The sequence below is a fragment of the Drosophila tropicalis genome, unplaced genomic scaffold (genome assembly GCF_018151085.1).
Source record: "Drosophila tropicalis isolate 14030-0801.00 unplaced genomic scaffold, ASM1815108v1 contig_158, whole genome shotgun sequence".
Lineage (NCBI taxonomy): Eukaryota > Metazoa > Arthropoda > Insecta > Diptera > Drosophilidae > Drosophila > Drosophila tropicalis.
The window spans coordinates 5,390,822-5,411,024 of record NW_027172602.1 but is presented as its reverse complement, the minus strand read 5'-3'; the positions used below and the strand labels follow the sequence as shown (position 1 = coordinate 5,411,024).

At 37.4% G+C, this 20,203-nt stretch overlaps 1 protein-coding gene across 1 annotated transcript in view; it reads left to right on the top strand.

The window, feature by feature from the left end:
- Window positions 1-20,203, top strand: part of SK (small conductance calcium-activated potassium channel) — a 58,028-nt gene that overhangs the window by 12,406 nt on the left and 25,419 nt on the right. Inside the window, 3 exon segments of the mRNA XM_068303871.1 lie at window positions 18,085-18,230; window positions 19,260-19,479; window positions 19,611-19,706. Of these exon segments, the coding sequence (XP_068159972.1) occupies window positions 18,085-18,230; window positions 19,260-19,479; window positions 19,611-19,706 (462 nt within the window).

Below are 20,203 nucleotides of genomic sequence, written 5' to 3'. Positions count from 1 at the left end.
ATCTAGTAAGTACATATACATATACAAATATGCACATTTTTTTCACATTCAAGTGTAATTTATGGAGTTTTTGCCTTGAAGAAGAACAGAGGAAGTCCTGCTATTGATTAAAATTTATTGATATTATTGGGTCGGGGCCAATTCCCGTATAGACATATATTATTTCAAACATTGCCATACCGAAAATCCTTTGATTATTTGGATTTTAGTATTTTGAACCTTAAAACCTAAGCAATAACTGTACCAATTAGGTACATGGGTTAGGAATGATGGTGGAATAAATCAATTTGATGTAAGGGGTTTGGGTTTGTGATGCGCTAAAGAAACTTTTTAAACTATTCAGCGAAAATTTGTGGGCAATTTTCTCAGCTATATATGATTATTATTTAATAGAATTAAGATCTTAATAGCTCTATCCAGGGTATGCATAGAGTTCAGATATATGCATGCCCCCCGTTTCAGATAGGCCCCCGGGAACAATTATGTAGGTACATATTGTTCGTTGGGCAGATTGGGCAAGCAAAACACACACACATATAGAGAGAAAGAGAGAGAGAGAGAGTAATCGAGAGAGAGAGAGAGATCAAATATTGGGCAGGAAGCATTCGATGTCCAATCAAGCACACCAAATTCTCATTTAGCTATGACGTCGTTCGCATAAAAATGGTCCGATTCAGTTTATTCCGTTGAGAACCATTCAGGTGTTCCCCCTGTTCAGTTCACTTCTTTGCCGGATGTCTCTCTCAGCACAACCGATCGCCGCGCTGCACTCTCCGCTCACCGCTATCTCTCTCTCTCTCTCCAATGTCCGTGCGGCCGATCACTGATCCAGTGCTCTTCGGCCCCAAAAGCGACGCGTGCCGAGAACTATTTGATGAGGGGAAAACACTGAATCTTGGGAATATTATAAATAAAACGTTTGTTGGCCCAAGCCATTTGTGCGTCGTCGTCGTCGTCGTGGTCGTCAAGAGATAGGGATTGCTCTATTTGAACAGTCGGCTGATTGGTCGATTGGCTCGTCGATTGGTCGGTTGGTCAACAAAACGCTCGAAAAGCATTTCCCAAAATGATTCCATTTCATCTTCACTGCTGCGGGATGTGTAAACATTTCGGATTTGGACAATTACGCAGCTGAAAATCGAGAAAATAAGAAATAAAAACAAAATCAAAAGCAAAAAATAAGAAAAAACAAAAATTAAATCGAATTAAATCAATTCGTCGAACATTTGTTTCATCGGTTCTCCGGTTCGTCCCTTAAAGTCTCTTGGTTATTTTCCCCAAACCATAACCATATATTGTTGTTGTTTTTTTTTTTTTTTTGGTTTTTTTTCCAAGTGCCAGTGCGTAAAGTGAAAGAAAAGTTGATACAAAAGAAAAAGTGAATAGCAACAAAACAAAAACAAAAGCAACAAACAACAAGAATAAGACGTCAAAACTAAAAAACAAGTTGATTGTGTGGAAGTTGTTCCTGTTTTGGAGCATGTCGCCGGCATCCTCCTGCATGGCGAACGAATGTAATCAGGGCAATCTCCAACAGAAATGCCCGTCCGTGGGCATTGCAATGCCAACGTCATCCGCCTCCGCCATCACATCTGGAGCTCCTCCACCAGCAGCATCAGCAGCAGCAGTGGCAGCCCCAATGGCACCATCACCCACACTGACAGTCCTACAGAACCCACAACAACCAACAGTACCTTTTCCAGATGCCATGACGCGTACAAGCAGCCTGGGTGGCTCCACATCCGCAGCCCGCCGCAACTCTCTCTGGCTGGAAACACTTCGAAATACACGCAAACTCTCCTACGCCAATGAGTGTCCCATTTTGGTAAGGAACTAACTAACTACATACACAGCCTGATACATACATATGTATGTATGTATGTATGTACATTTGTTTCGTTTGTTCGTAACAATGACGTAGTTAGTTTATCAGCCGGACAAACGGACGGCTCGTCAGCTCGACTGTTTGGCGGCGACACCCACGTGTCTCACATTTTCGTATATTCCGCTGCTCAATATAGAGTCAGTCGGTGGCTATAAAAATAAACAATGCGCGCGCTGGTTCCTCGTATTGAGCCATTCGAAGTTATTTTGATTCTAAGCATCTGCAGAAACTACAAAAACACAACGAAATATCCATAATCTTAGTTCAAGGCGCCGACTTTAAATTACCCCTTAAGTCGCATAATTCCCTTTAAGATGATTATATCCATTAACTCGTTAGATTCGGCATGAATAATTGATTTATAATGAGCTTAATTACTTGGCAGGTGATGAAGATTAGGCACAGGTTTAACTCAATGAACTAAACCTACAAAAAAGTTTCGCGAAAAATCTCTCAAAATTTATCAAATCGAGGGGCCCTTGAGTTTTGTTGCTAACCAAAATAATTAAATGTTATTTTTAGACAAAAGATTTGCAGATCTTCTCTATGGTTACAATGTCAAGAAAGGTCAGGGATGAATACAAAAATGTTTAATACTTATTTCTCGATTGAGTTAAATGTTCCTAATCATCATATATGCAATGATGATTAGTGTTGTAAAAGTTAATTGGGCATTAATTGAAAGATTCAATCTATATATTCATCATTTGATGCATTAGAAAGTAATGTATCCAAATGTTTTGAAATCAAATTTGAATCAAAATAGTTTCCCATTTCTGATGTTTTGAACTTGTGAATTGAAATCCATAAAGTTTAGAGCTTGGAAAAGTTTTCTAACAATTCGCAAGGGATATTCAATTTACGACCAAATGACAGCTCGTTCCTCTGTTAAGGATCCGTTATGGCCAAGATAAATAAAATTGATCTCGAATGTGTCTAAGTGAAGTTTTAATTATAGAAACATTTCGATGCTATTCAAGGTGTGTTCAATAAAAACAGCAATAAGTCTATTGTGGGGAGTAATACCATATACACATCATTATCATCATCATCCTCATCGGCGTCGTCGTCTTTGCCGTCGTCGTCGTCGTCGTTGTAGTCCAACATCACGTACAAATGGACGACTATCAACTCATCATTGTTTGTGCGTTGCTCCAACTGAATACGAATTGCTTAGGCAAACAAATGGTTGAGGCATTTTCTAGGCATATTACCAAAACTGCAAAAATCATCAGATCTTGTATTTATATTGTATTTTATATTGTATACTACATACATATGTAGTATGTATGTGTATGGCCACATCAATGTACATATACTAAGTATTTGGTATGTGCATTGTTGTTTACATCGAATCGCGATGCCACTGTCATATAGTCAGCGTCATATTTATTATGGATCGGATATGCAGTATATACATACATATGTATACATACATATATATGTAGATATGGGGCAAATGATTAAGTACTCCCCATTTGTGTAAGGATGAAAAGAATTGAATTGAAGGGCAAACAAAAAAAGCAAACGCCTTGACATTCAACAGTCCGAAAGACAATAAACTTCACTCCCAAAGCCCAGTCCCAGTTCAAGTTACAGGGACCCAGGGCAAACAGAGAGTTAATGTTTTTTTTTTTTTTTTTGGCGGGGGTATATAATTTTATCGGAAGACGAAATTTTGCGGTCAGGGTCATATAGTGTGTGTGTGTGTGTGTGTGTGTGTGTGTGTGTGTCCAGGTTTTTTGGGTGTTAGCCCCGACGTCTGAAGCTTGTCAATTACTTAACAATTTCCTGGGGCTAACTAACCGAAAACACTTTTCCATCGTTTTCGCCCCCCCACTCATTCCCTCCCTTAACTAATGCCCTTTACTGTCGAATATTTGTACGAAAATCGATTCAGAAAACGTAACGAAAATAAGGTTATATAAATACCGACTCCAAAGTGTGTGTTAAACTGAGCAAACCGAGAAAATTCCCCCAGGCATATTCTCTTATTGTTGTTATAATAAATGGCATCACGCTTCAATGTTCATTTCATACATATTGTTACTTCATAATATACTCAAGCAAACGAGCATATTCATATTGAGAAGTAACAATGCAAATTGTTTTTCACTTCACCCATTCAATGATTTTTGAGTCAACACTAAAGCCAAGTGGTTGATTATTCTTTGCATACTTTATGGCAACCAAGAGATGAGGCAGTTAGAAGACCAATCTGCCTTCAAATTTCGATTCGTTTTGTTGTACTTCTCAACTAGTTTTAGCAAATCTACAGCATCTAAGTGTAAGTAAACTGTCTAAAAGGAAGACCCTCTCGTAAGATACTTCAAATGCAAAGTATCTGAATTATATTTTAGTTATCTTAAAGTATAACAAGAATAGTTATAGTTTTTGCATTTGGTTTTTCGTTACATGAATGTATAATGAAGTGTCCTATTATGTATGATATTGATATAGTAACTTGGGGCTTATAATAATATTGTTTTGGGCCACCTTCGAAACGCGTTTGTGCTAGTTTCTTTGTCCCTTGAGTTTTTTTATTTGAGTTTTTTTTCCGGGCTCTTTATTTAAGTTGAACAGCCTGGACAGATCGGCCATGAATTATGGATGCATGGGAATACATACATATACATAGGTCTTTTGTTGTTATGTAAGCAAATAAAAAACTGACAAGCGACAAACGACAAGCGACAAGCGACAATGCGGGCAATGGACAACAGAAAACCAAGGGCTATGCCATATTTAGATGATGATAAATTTTATATACGCCTGTGGTGGCCGGTTGCAATTTGGCACTGGAAGCGAATGAGTTCTCACTCCCATTTTTTTTATTCGATATCTATTCGTCATTCCCACGAAATGGGGCGTTCTGAAATATTTAACCCGTTGTTGTTGTTGCTGTTGTTGTTGTCGATTTTAGTCCATATGGCCGCATTTGCTGCTTTTGATTTTGATGATGGTCTTCTTCTTGAGCTACTTGGTTTCTGGACAAGAGTCAAGTCAGAGTCAACGCCACGACAAGACAAGCCAAGTCAAGCCAAGCCAAGCCAAGCCGCCCGACAACCCTGACTGATGGGGCGTGTTAAAGTAGGTTGCGACAGTATAGAGGGCCAGCCAATTGATTGGTGGCCAGGTGGCCTCAATAGTCCAATAACTTATTGCCTCGGCATTATGCGGCGAAAATAGTCGACGGGCAACGTTTTAAAAATTTAATGATAATGGCTTTTCCACAACTAAGGCAGGCAGCACAGCAAACGACAAAGCCAACAAAAACGACAACTACAACGACAAGAACAACTGCAGTTCTTTCTCAACCATATCTGAGCGGACATATTTATAGTATTAAATGCAAGTATATACAGTATATACATACAGATGTATGTATATATATTTAAGTGCATATACATGCAATTCTCTATGTATGTATGTATGTGAATGTTTTAGCTAAGTGTCTACCAATAAAATATGACAAGAAGTACTAAGTATGTATGTATGTATGTACATACAAGCAATACATAATGTTTCTTAATTTGCCCAAAACATTTGCCAAAAGGTCGCACATGAAAATGCTCTTCCTGTCTTTGCTTCAAGGTCGTTTGGCGTTTGTATCAGTTCAGCCAGGTGTTATTGTTATTGTCTACTAAACAAATTAAAAACATTTCAAATAAAAAACTTGTAAAATGTTTTGTATACAAAATCTCATTTAATCTAGAATGTAATTGATACTTTTACGATCATTTTACCATATCCAAAATATTCGTTCATTCTTCTAACATTTGAGATTGGTTTTGTTTCAAGTTTTCCAAGTTCATCTCTCTAAATGCTTAACATTCTCAGACAACCTGAGTTCAATTGCAATTGTAATGGATAAAAAATCAGCTGGAGCAAGCAACAATATAGAATAAAAAATAGATAAAGGGTGAATGGGTTGGGGTTTGATTGGGTGATAGGAAGGAAGAAGGTAGAATGTCAGCCAAATGGCTGACAAATGCATAAAGTTTTCATTTCAATGAATTATTCAAAATCCGACGTGACAACATTTTGACTATCTGTCGTTTTGCGTTGACATTTCCATTTGATATCTGGGTCGACGATTGCACATCTATCGAATGGATGGATGAGGATTTGAGTGCCATATACATGCATATATGCAGGCATACATATACATACATACAAACATACATACATTCTTAAGTGTCTATGTATGTATGTATGTTCTCTTCATGTTCATTTTCATGTTGATGTCGATGTTGTTGATGTTGATGGTTCTCTAGGTTTATGGTTGATGGGCAGGTTGAGCCTGAGCTTCAGTTTGATAGATAAGGGAGAGACAGAAACACAGAGAGAGAGAGAGAGAGAGAGATTCAAATGCAAAGACTTGGTTTGGTTTGATACATGTTTCCCATGTGTATTTGGTGGCGATTTAGATTTTAGTAATTGATGACAGCTTAATGTTTCCTGAATTCATGGTAAATATGTGCCCATTAAAGGCATTAAATGGATTTCAATTAAATAAATTCTTACAAAAACTACACAAACACTTCTCAAAATTATACAACAGACAGGAATCAATAACAAAGTTATCTAAAAGTTCAAGGTTACAAGAAAATTAAAATATCAAAGTCAGCTGACAGAAATATAAAATTTGTTGCCAGCGCAAACGATCATTAAAAATATATTAAATTTTACATTTCAACTCAACATATATGTAAATATATTAAATATATATATTCATGTTATTTTTGGGAGACTCTAAAGTTTTTATTGGTATTGAGGGTATATACAATATGTATTGAAAGTTTTTATTCTCCCTGAAAGACGAACGTGTGTGTTTATATTTTTTTAGTGCCTACTTTTAGGCTGTGTTATGATCAGCACTTTGCTTGAATGTCATTTTCATACATTAGGTGGTCTTTCAACCACCTACCCCTTCTGCTACAGCAAAGACCACCCACTACTTGGGTGTTCTATAAATTTGTTCTTGCTTCAGTTCCGTGTGTGTGTGTTTGATGCTAACCCAATTCCATTTTCAAGCACATCAGCGCAAGGAACGCGCATTTTTTTGACATGACATTTAGAAACAAATTATTTATATAAAATTGTGAATTTGCATTTATATAAGAAGTTATATTATGTTTAGATAAAGCTATGAAGCTAAACAACGTGACTAGAACAACTCATCGATGGCAATGAAATCGCATGGTTTCAATAAATTCTGTTTAAATTCAGCATCTCTCAGTGGAGGCTGTGTGTGTGTGTGTGTGGGGTGGGTGTAAGTGTGTGTAAATGGGTGTGGGAGTTATGCCTATGAGAGCAGCCAACACCTTACGCAAATGGGTATCAGTAACACACAAACGGAATCAGAAACGCAATTGGAATCACAAATGGAATCGTAGTGTTTTTTATTCCATTGCGCAGGACTAACCGAAGGCGACTTTCTCTCGCTCTCTCTATCGCTCTCTCTGATAGTGTTATTTTTGTTGTTGCATGATTTGCCAGTTGACCGGCAAAAGGATTAAATTGTAAAGTTCAATTTTGATTTTCAAATTGCGTGCCAAGAGGATATTATGCGCGATATGGCTCAGTCTGTTGTCTGTCCAGATAATGCGAATGATGGCACCCAGAAAAAAAAACCAATCAAAAAAGAAGAAAAAAGGGGCAAAGCAAAGGGCGAAAACTAAAAACAAAAAAAAAAAAAAAAGTGAAGAACTGAAGAAAGTGAAAGCGAAAAGCTCAAAGTTCACATCAAAACGCATGGCACGCTATTGAACTATCTCTGCCTGGAATAGATCCAGGCAGAGAATTCAGGACTTTTGCTCGAACCCGAACAAGGTGCGTGCGTGCCGAGCCCGAGAGAGACAGAGAGGCAGAGAAAGAGAGCAACTTTGAGAGTGAGTGGAGAAAGCTGAGTGGATAACAGAAATCAGTCGACAAGCAGCGCCGACGCTGACAAAAAAAATAAAGGAAGAAAAAACGTAACAAAGACTAACTGCCCTTTCGTCCTTTCTCTCGTCCGTTTGTACTTTCGTTCGTTCAGTCTCTTCTTGTTTCCTTTACTTTTTTTGGTGCTCAGTGCCAATGGCGCCAAATTGAACACACATGACATTGCCAATTCATTTATTGTTGTGTGTTTCAAATATAAGTAAATAAATGGATTTTTTCCATAGTACTTCTATATATATTTAAATTATATTCATGCAGTTATTGAAAAGTGTATCAGAGTAGGTGATGCCGTCAATAAAGTGACTTTCTGGTTCGTTGCTTTGTTTTGTTTTTTTTTCCTTTTCTCTTTTTTTTTTGGGTGTGCTGAATGTTCACTTTCATTTATCAAAGGACGTACGTCAACTGGTACGTGCCCGTGCCATATAGCCTGGTCCTGGGGTCCTGCCTCTTGTCTCGATTGGTTTTTTTTTTCTTTTTATTGTTGTTACTCTTTGCACTTCGTGCCATTTCTCGTGCTGCTCCGTTGGCAGCTCGTATTTTGTGGTCGAGTTAATTTGAACTTGGTCGTCGTTGCCATCGCCATCGTCGTTGCCGTCGTCGTCGTCGTCATCCTCGTCATTGTTGTCCTCGCCATGTGGAATCGTCAGTTAAGATTTCAGTTCAGTTTAGTTTCAGTTTCAGTCTGTATTGTGTTTACACCCACGGCTGACGTAGTCCCCTGAAATGCCAAGCCATTAAAAAAGCAACAACAACAACAACAACAACAGAATATAAAAGAAGAAAAACAACAAAGCGAAGCTATAAGCTCCATTTTAATAAATATATATATAGTTGACTCCTACATAATATATATATTTATATCTAAATGAACACTAAAATCAAAAGCGAACTAACAACACAAACAACCGAAAAATATTATTGAAAGCGAGCTGTGTGTGCGTGTGTGTGTGTGTTTTTTTTGAAATTTTTTTTTCAAATATTTGAAATTTCAATTCCAAGTTTTTTTCAAGTGCGTGTTTTTGTGTGTGGCGGCTGTGTTTGCGGTTGTGTGTGCGTGCGTGTGTGTCTTTTGCGTGTGTGTGTGTGTGTGTATGCCAAGTGGATGTGTATGTCGATGTTTCTCAAAAGTGGTATCAAAGCATTCAAATTGTAATCGCAAAACGGAATTGAATAAAATGTATATCGAAACAATGCCAGCAAGATAATAATGAGACAACAGCAACAACAAAAATATCAACAACAACAACAACAACAGCCACAAGAGCAACAACAACGAAGCATACACACAAAAAAGTAATCAAAAAAATTGAACACAGTTGAAGTATATATACATATGTACATATATGCATATATTCAAATTATACAAATTGGAAAATCAAAAAAAAAATCTAAAACGAAAGCAAAATTTGTTAAATGATTTGGCCCAGCCAGCTAGATTCTTCTCTCACTTTTCGTGCTGCTCTGCTTACATTTCTTGGGGATATCCAAGCCGGTTGCATTAAGCACAAGTTCCGGTTTCTGCCCACAGCATTCTCTTCGTCGTCCTCTTCATCATCATCGTCCTCGTCTTCATCTTTCACGGCGACGGCGAGTCACATGTTTTTGGCGGCTGACACACGCAGAGGTGAAGCTCTTTTAACAAAAACAACAACAAACAAAAAAAAAAAAAAAAAAAAAATCAAATTAACAGCAAAAAAAAAAAAAAAAAGTAAAGAAAAATCAAGCACTTTCCCCCTGCCCATCCATTTTCCCTTTTCTTTCCTTTCCGCTAAAAAACAACTAAAAAAACAATTCTCATACCAACTCTCTCTCTCTCTCTCTCTCTCTCTTTCTATCTCTCTTCTCTTCTCTTTCTTTCTCTTTCTTCCTCTCTATCGCTTATGCAATTCGTTAATTTTGATAAGCAGTAACAGATGTTGGACATAAAGGGGCTTGGTGGGGGTATGGGACATTATGTAAGATTTAGGATGTAATAACGCAAAACAACAGCAGAAAAAAAACAAAACAACAACAACAACGGCAGAACAACAATAACAACAACAACAACATGATGAATACAACAAATGAAAGCAAAGGCTGGCAAAAAGCGCAAGGCGCGTGCCAAAGTAGATAGATAACATTGTCAAGAAGAGCATACCAAGTGAGGTAGGCAGTCAGGCAGCCAAAGTGAGCAGTAAACGTGCACAACTCAAAAAAATGTGCGGATGAAACACAGGAGAAAACAACAAAAAACACACGCACCCACACCCACTCAAACACACACACACACACATCCATACATCTCTTGGCGCAGACAAAAAAACACAAAAACAAAGCGAGCGAGCACAACAGAAAAAAAATTACGACAAAAAAAACAAATAAGGAAGCGCCGCACCAAGGAAACAGGAGTTTGGGCTTGGGCCTGGGAGTCTGACAACGTTGCGTATACGCCATGTTGTTGCTGGTTGGTCTTTTCTGCGTCTGCCACAGAGTTTATTCTTCATTTTTTTTTCCTTTCTTTTACATTTTTGCTGCTGCTGCTTTTGCCTTTCCTTTTCGCCTTTGCTCATTGTTGTCGTTGTTGTTGCTGTTGTTGTTGTTGCTGATGTTGTTATTGGTGTTTTCGCAACTTTAAGTTATGCGAGCGTGGGCGTGGCAACAAAAGTTTTCGTTTGCTCATCTTAAAATTGTGTACCCACTTATTACGCATACGCCATATTGGTTAAGGCCCAGGCATAAATCAACCAGCCAGCCGATGGACCGACGACCCACTAAAGCTAGTGCTCAGCAAAAACGCAAAAACCCAAAAAAAAAAAAAAAAAAGAAAAGAAAACAACAAAATTATTTCTATATCAGAATGTCGCCCAGTCGGTCGACTGGTCCATGAGGCCATCGGTCGGTCCATCGCTTCACCGGTTTATTGTGCAGATCTATGACTTTATTTCATGCTCACCCATAAATCATAGAAAATCAAGAAAAATGCTTCGCATGTAGACACAAGGCTTTTGCTGAATTTAATTATGCTAATATTTGTTAAATTTTTTGCTTAAGCTTACAGTAAGTTATACACCAAAGTAGGTACATTAGCTACAGCAGTTATGTTAGCATTTACGCTTTGCCGAAAGAGTATTCGAGAAATAATACTAATTTGTGTTTTGGCATTCGAGTTAAGTGAAATTTTTAACTGGTTCACTTGGACATTCCTTCTTCTGGGCATTTCGGGCGTTATCAATGTAGATCAGATTGAGCAATCCTCGCCATATAAGCCTTATTTACTGCCATCGGAAGAGATACAAAGTTCATTTTAAAAGCCAATGAAAGAACTTTCATTGGCCACACAAAGTTCGAATAGTTCTCGGGGAACGAGCAAATTTCAAGGATTTTTGTGTCTTAAAAATACCAATTCTACGAACAGAAATGAAGTGATACAACAACCATTTGAATTCATTTGTCGACTGCTTGGCAGAGACCGAATCTTTATTGCATCCCAGAAGTATGCAACAAAAAGTTTATTTCTCAGTGCACACAAAAAATGGTAGTAAAAACCTTTTGAAAAATCCTTAATATGATTGATTGGACAGAAGTTTAAGCTCTAGTTGTCAAGATTAGATAACAAAAATGACTAAAACTTGTAAAAATACAAACAAGTTTTCGATCATAAAACTCAAAGAGAGATACTGAGACCAAGGATAAGAAAAAATTTGCATTGCAAACCTTTTGACCAAAACAAATATACCCTATTTAATGGCATTTGTGACATTTGTTCGAATTTTAAAATCGATTTCAATATGTATTTTAGAGAAACTTTAAACAGACTCAATATGCGTTTGTTTTCTGATTGGTTTTCCCTCCCCCTCCTCCCACTACTGCCCCAACTGGTACGGGTGCGCACTTCTGTATGGTTGACACGTGCCAAACTATTGCTAAAAAATTTAATAGAAGTTTCATTCGTTCGTTTGTTGGTGTGCTTTTCTGTTTCTCTTACTCTTATAGTGACTTTCCATCCACTTCAAATGTTTTAGTTTTTTCTTTGGCCTTTATAATATGCTTTGGTCAAACTAGTTTTCACAACTTGGCACTCATTTTAAATGAGAAAGTCCCAAGAGTTGAAAATAATATACCAAAACAAAATCAACAAATTTAATAATAATAAAGGTAGACATCATTTCATTTTCAAGGGTAACAGAAAAAGAAAAAAGAACACAAGAGTCAAGTCAAATGTTGTAGTTGTCGGTATTGTTTTCTTAGCAAACAATATGACAACCTGTATACAAGTGTGCTTGGCGTGTATGTACATATGGATGTATTAGGGAAGGAATCCCCCAGACCCTATCCATTAAAATTGGCTACCTAAGCACGTGGCCCTGACCCCATCTAACCATGTCCCATGTCCCATGTTATAGTAACCCCAAAGGGTGGCAATTGGTTAGCCAGATGGGATGGAAGACTGGACACTTGGCTTGGCTTGGCTTGGCTTGGCAAAGTCCAATTCAATCCGAAAGTCAATCGAATGGTTGTCGTTTGTCATTATGGTGGAAGTAAATCATTGTAATTGAAACGAAATTGGTCACAATTTGTTGTGCAACAACGTTGAACACCGTCGTCCGGTCTGTCTAGATAATTGAGCGAACGAGCATGCGAGCATGTTACGTGAACCCTTCTCTCTGCCCATATAACCATCTCGCTCTTTTTTATGTCATTATTATTATTATTATTATTGTTTTCTCTGTTCTTTGCCATTTTCGCCTTTGAACGAAAACAAATAATAAAAAACCACAACAACAACAAAATAAAAATAAAAAAAAAAACCTACAAAGGTGAAAGCATTCAAGTCAAGGCCAAAAATTTGTTGTATGTATTCAACTTGTAAAAGAAATTATCGGCCAACCTTTTGGCACATGCAAATATCTCTTTCACCTTTTTGTTTTGTGTGTATTTCATATTAGAAATATGTCAAAGCGACTTTCATTTTCGAATTCCAAAAGCAAGTTACCTAGTAATGCAAGTGAATTAGTAATTGACCCGAGTTACCCCATCACTTGGCCACACACACATGCCTTTTGGTTCATTTTCGACTTGTTCATTTTCTTACCGACTGCAGAAAATGCTTCTGTATGTGTATAGCTTTTGTGGTGTGTAAGTATGTGTGTGTATAGCGTTAGATATATCGATTTTCGATCATAACCACTTGCAACATGCAAAGTTCAAGCCCGCAATGAGTAACCGTCTCACGCCCCAAGAAGAAGAAATAAAAAAAAAATAGAAAAACTGACACGCCCCGCCCATTTCAGACATTCGCGGAGGGTTGGCTTAAAGAATGTTGCTTTGTCATTGTCAAGCTATCATCATTACTAAGTATTATTTGAAAGAGACGCTTCAACACGCTCCTCCAACACATTGCGAAATGGAGGCGCATCTACGGAAACTAGAGACAGATACCACTCTGTATGATAAGACGGTGAGCCCGATTCAGAGAGTAGCACAAAAACTCAAACTAAATTAGATTCACTCAATATTGCTTCTACCCTCTATTCTTGCTCCCCGCCCCCCAATTGCTGTCATCCTCCAACCATTCGAAGTATCAAAATGCAAGACATTTGCTGCTGCACTCACATTTCTCACACAACATTTTGACATTAGCTATGATAGATGAAACTTTCGATGATAGATGAAGGAAGTCTATGCCAGTACACAGTCTGAGAAGCTAAGAATTTAATTCTAATTCATCTAATATTTCACCTTCAGTATTTTAATCCGATTGATATAAAGTTAAGGCTCATATTAAGACTCGTAAAAATTCAAATAAATCCCTCTTTCTCTATCTTGAATTATTGTCATTTAAACCGACTTAATCTATCAACTAGTACCTAAATTCAAAGGGATTTAAGAATGATTGAACAGTTTTCGGACTCATTACAGTGTAACCTCATAGCCTTTTTTTTGGTTTTGGGTGTGACAAATTCTTGAAAAAAGTTTTGCCCAAATTTCCATTATGAGTTGACAACCTATTGTACATAAGCTTAAGCTCAAAAAGAAACCAAGTGACCGAAATGTGCACTCAGGGTGAACTAATTTACTAAACCCAAGTTTGTGAACTTGCACACACACAAACACACACACTCAAACACACATATTTAGCCAAAGAGACCAACTCATATACTCAAATACATACGCCTAATTAGGCTTGAAAAAAGCGAACACTTCATTATACATTTGTATAATGCCTTGCCTTTGGGGGCAAGTTAGGGCAACGACTCTACAATATTATGTATGTAGCAAGTTCCGGGGTTGCATTGCCGCCAATTTCATCAGTCTAAACTTATTCCACCTGTCACATGCCACATTACTCACGTGTATGCATCTTTATTTATGTTTGGAGAATAAACACGTTACTCATACCTCCGACGGCTTTTAATCCACAAAGGTTTTTGTGGCCTAGTTAATTTCAATTATTAATGCTTTTTATTTTTGATACCTTCTCCAAAATGTGCCCTATTCTCCTCTCCTTTTCTAACCTCCAACCTCCTATAACATATGACTTCAAATGGCTAACTTTTCTATGACTAAATGCTGTAACAAACAAAACCGATGTTTTTTTGTTTTAATAATAACTTTTGGTTTAGAAAAGTATTTGATGGTTTCTTAAAATTCCCTCAGAATTTACAAATTGAAAACAGTTTTCACACATCTCTTCGTTTGAATCTGAATTGCACCAAATAAGTATGCTACAAAAAGGTTATTTTCGTAAATTGGTCAAATGAAACGCATACGCAGTGTGTGACAACTAAAGAAGAAATTCGTAGGACAAAATTTACAATTCTTATAATCTTGACAAACGGGGATAGAGAATTTTTGTCAGATTCTGTTATAATTTTAACTAATTTGGTGTTTATTACATAAGCAACTGCTCTTAAAGAATAACTCACTCTCTCTTGTACGATTCGTAATGAGACCGCCAGTTGATCGATTGCATATCATTTGCATTGTTTTGTCAACGCCTTTCACTTTCTATGCGGAAGTACAGACCGTGACTGGGGAAATTACGACAAATTTATTGGGTAACAAATGAAAATGAAACTGAATGCGAAATCATATGCATACACACACATGGCCTCTACGGGGTAAGGGTAGACCGAAGCTGGGTCTAATTATTATTGTTAGGACGACAATTTTCACCCTTGCTTCAACATTTTGTGTGGAGTAGCCGCCAACCTTTCAACCTCCATCGTTGTAGTCGTCTTCATTGTTTCGTTGTGTTGCGTGTTGAGCGCGTTTTGTATAGGAAACTCGATAATTTCCACCAATTTCCTTTTACTATATATACTACTTACTTATACACATACATATATATAAATGAGCGAATGTGTATGTGTGTGTGTGTGTGTGTGTGTGCGTGTATATGTTTGGGCATGTGGGTTGGCAAGTGGGCTTTTGTATGTGTATTTCCGTGCTCATGTTCGTAAAACATTATGCCAATGAGTATGCCCCAAAAAGGTGAGCCAGTATGTAGGTGAGCAAATTCGCATAATAGTCTATTCATTCTTCATAATAGTTATGGGCACACACACACACACACAAAACATAAAATCCAAAAGCAGTTGATTACCACTTCAATGATATATTTAGAAATATATATATATCTTCCTTTTTATTTTTGCAGTCCTTGAAGAAGTCATTAAATGCAAACACTAGATAATAGGCACAAGGAGAAAAGTAATACTTCTTGAACAAAGTTATTGATCGGGACAATTGAATGCTCTTTTCATTCAAATTTTCTACACTTTCTCAATCTATTTAGTGATTAACCTAAAGGGGCTCTGGGCGGAGTTACTTAGTTTTGATTTGCATTTGAATCTAATTAACAAATCCAATTAACATGATAGACATTAGTTGTCCTAGAATATGCGCAATGTATTTTGTTTTTTATGTTAAAGGGCGGACACGTCTAAAGGCAACTGCCAAAATTTTTAATGTATATGTGTTGGTGCTTGTGCTTGTGTGTGTGTGTGTGTGTGTGGCGACTATTGACAGGAGCAGGACCTTTGTTGCCACCTCCGTTTGGGGCTCATTGCAGAGATGTAGGCGTTGATGTTGATGTTGACGTTGGTCTCGTGTGTGTGTCCAAGCACATTGCGTGTGTCCCTAATGTGACCCGCCACCTTTTCGCCCCACCCTCTTACCTCTCTCGCATTCGTTTACTCTCACTCTCCCTCTCTCCTTCTCTCTCGTATCTCCATCTCACTCGTGACTATCTGTCTCTTTCTATTTTATATCTTAGTGCGTGTGTGTCCGTTGCTAAAAGCACGCAACAAACAAGCACAAACAAACATATTTAAGTGGTAGAGAGGCAGAATAATTAATGCTCATTTGTGATTTATACATGATGTGGCCCCGGCACAAAAATTCCAAGCCATTCCATTTACAATCTTTAACAAATTGCTTGAAATTGAATTAACTTCCATTAAGATTACGAACTAACTTGCACTAAAACTAAGCACATTCACATTCTACTTACTCAAATTGGAAAATCATCAAACAATCAGACTATCACACATATGTATACATACATAGATGCATAACTCAAATGGCACAAAATTTTAATGGTTTCCATTTTGCCATAATTACTTTTCAATTCCATCTCTGGAATGTTCTTATTTCTCCCTCAAAACATTTACAATTGAAACTTAACTAATAAATTGCTAAACGTTTATTCTTCGCTTTATACAAAGTTTGCCTTACAATTGCATACTATGATCTGTTAAAGTCCATAAAAGTATGCTAGGGTTATTTTATTAACTGTATGCCTTAAAATTTCATTGGACTATTTGGATTTATGTAAGACAGGGTTGGCCCCCAATTCGAGCTCATTATTTGTTGCTAGTCAATCTCAATGGAGTGGCAGGGCGATAATAGGCAGGGCACATGCACATAGTACAAAAGCGAAAGCTAAAGCTTTCATTTGGTCTCTTGATTGACAGCTTCTGCATAAACATAGACTTGGCCTTATCTACATAGCTATGGCAACAGCAAGAGCATCATCATCATCACATCATAGAGTAAGAAAGACAGGCGTCACTTTTTTTAAAGGCGATTCCATTTACCATAAGCCAAATATTCCCATATTCTTTCTCTCCATTCCACACACACACACATAGAGAGAGAGAGAGAGAGAGGGAGAGAGAGAGTGAAAGACTTGCTAACTGGGCATTTTTATTAAAAGGCGTCGCCGGAAGTAGGCCAACGAATGGGTCGAGAACGTCGTCAAGTTCTACCCAAAATGTTAAAGGGCAATTTGATTACAATCTCAATTAAAGGACACAAATTTTCAATTGTTTACACAAACATATATATTTATATGTATGTATGTATACATAGTACTTGTAATTATATATATTTTGAAAGTCTGTTCTCTCTTTGAGGATTTGTTTGGCGTCTTAATTCTAGTTATTCACCAAATAATAGTTTGGCCTTTTCAAATGCGTAGTTGAATTTGATTGTAAGCAAATCTTCTCAATTGAACTGTTTTTGTCTTGAGCAACTTTGTTATAAGGTTTTATCTAGTTGGTATACACTGCGTATACGTTACATTTTTTGACTGCAAACAAAACCATCTAAAGCATCACATATAAATCTTGGCTGCTAGAAGTACAAGGACATTAGTCTTTGTGAGCTGCTCAACTCAGCTGAGTTATGAGTTTTTGTGGCCGCTGAGAAATAAACTTTTCGTAGCTTTTCCATTTGGGTGCAATTAATATAAGGGTGAGAAATTTCCCGTTAACCGCTGGCAGCTTGCACAATTTATTTTGTTTAGAAATTTAAATGAAATCAAAGTTTCATTGTTTACATGCCAAAAGGCTTTCAATAACTCGTTAACCCTGTATAAACGTATCCTTACAACGACAATAGCCTGGATTAATATAGTGCATGATTAACGATTTAAGCTGCACATTACGAGGGGTACTTATTTTAAGGGTTAAGTCAAGCAACTAACACAACATTAAGTAGAGAAATATGCACTGCAATTGAAATAGATTTAGTTATGTAGTAATTGTTGAATTTTCATTTGTGTTACTGTGAGCACATCTATATAAATATGTACAACAAACACACACACACACACACACAGACACACACATTGGTTTTCTATATATATATATGTACATACAATACACGTATGTATGTATGTATACATTATATTACGCAACAAAATGTGTTCTGTGTCTCGTAGGTAATCGAAATGTTTTTGTTTTTCTTGAAACCAATCTCATTTTTAGCTCCGCAAACCAGCGTCAACACTCTCAATTCCTGGCTCGATGAAAACACCTTCCATTGCGAACCGGGAACAGATCTCATCTGGATGCAACGAAGAAGCAGCCGAAGCACTAGTGGGTATCCACTCAGACTACCCTAGGTATGAAATGTATGTATCACCCGTAACAGGCTGCCTTCCATTTGAACTTCCAAGTCATTTCAGTTAAGCCAACATGTTTTCATTATTATCCTGCCATTACTTTAGATTCCTCCTTCCATTCCACCATTACTGGCATTTCAACTAATAATAATTAAGTCGGTCAGGACCAAGACTAGAAGCACTGATTGATAGACAAGAGTCGTACAATTAGTAATTAACTGTCAATGGCACTAGATGGATTATAAATGTTGCTCTTCACTTTTTCTTTCTTGTTTTCATTCATCTTCGTTTCAATTGAATATCAAACTAATTTCCGACTCTAGTGTCCAACTGTCCCACGGCCAGTCACATAAATCTGTGTGATAAATTTGTAATAAAGTTCAATTTGGCATAGTTCAGCAGTTTGTATTCACAGGACATGGGCAAAAAGGGACAAAATACAGAAGGAAAAAAAAAAAAAAGAAAAAATGAGGTCAGCCAATAAGCCAACAGATACAACTAAAGCAATGACAGTTTCTGTTTTCATTTGTCAGCATCTTTTATTGGCCATCTTTTGCTTATCAATTTGTAGTATGTATGAGCATCTCTTACGTTAGATGCAAATCGATATGCCACATTTAGGGACAAAAGCATGGCGCAAAAGGCACAGGCAAGGAACAAGGCACAAATAACAAACATGTCATTCACAATGTGAGATATAGCTACCACATAGTTAGGTACCTATACCTGTCCAAAAGCCACCATTGCCACCACCACCACCGTCAATCCCTTGCCTCCCTCTTCACTTGACACATCTCACAGTTATAAAGGACTTTCGCCTCCTCCTGGCATCGCCTTTCCCCCATACCTTGTGTAGAATATAAGCCAACTTAGATTAGATTAGACGCTAGCAACGAACGAAAGTGGATTGGAATGGAACGAATTGAAACGAAAGTATATGCAAACTATGGTAACGAATCCACTGTAAAGGCTTAACTTGATTTCAAGCCCAACGTTGTCATAATTCACTTTTTTTTCTCTCTCCTATCCAATGTCTAGGTATATGGAAGAACGTGCTCTTACTGGCGGTAATACGTCCAGAAAACCATCAACTAACTCGGCCAAACATAAACCAAATGTAGGCTATCGCCTAGGCAAAAGAAAAGCTTTATTCGAGAAGCGCAAACGTATTAGTGACTATGCCCTGGTCATGGGCATGTTCGGCATCATCGTGATGGTAATTGAAAACGAATTGAGCAGTGCTGGTGTATACACAAAGGTTAGTAGACAATTTCAACAGCAAAGCCAAAGTTACATACATTTCGATTTGGTGAGGGGAGACAAATGGCTAATGGTAACACAAAACTCACCTAACAAATATTTCTCCCAATTTCTCTACTGTAATTACAGGCATCGTTTTACTCGACAGCGTTAAAAACCTTAATATCTGTTTCGACTGTGATTCTTTTAGGACTTATAGTAGCTTACCATGCTTTGGAAGTGCAGGTGAGAGTGAGTGCAAATTGTATCTTCTTTTCCAGATGTGTTTATTTCGATGGTCGTCATCGTTATTTGTTAACGTTGCCGTCGTCACGCTCACTGTTATCCCCCTTTAGCTTACCCTCTTTTTGCCTTCTCCCGTAAATATGCCTCTTAGGACCCTAACCACATAGCCTTTATCCCCACATATACCTTAACCACTTTCCCAGTTTGAACCTTCTGCCCACCTGATCACCATGTCCATTGTATCCTGTACACCCGAACTCCTATGGTAATGCGAACGCCCTAATTGCCCTGTTTCTAATATTTAGTGTCCATTCTCATCGCCGTTGTTAGCTGTTGTTAAAGTTGTGTCAATTTTTAAATAGTCTTCTTCTGTTCTGTTTTGATTTTTTGTTCCTTGGTTAAACTGTTGATTTTATTATGGTTTTTAAGTTACTTTACTTTTGTTTTATTTTCAATTTGAATTATGGAAGCGAGTATAGTATATTATTATTATTCTC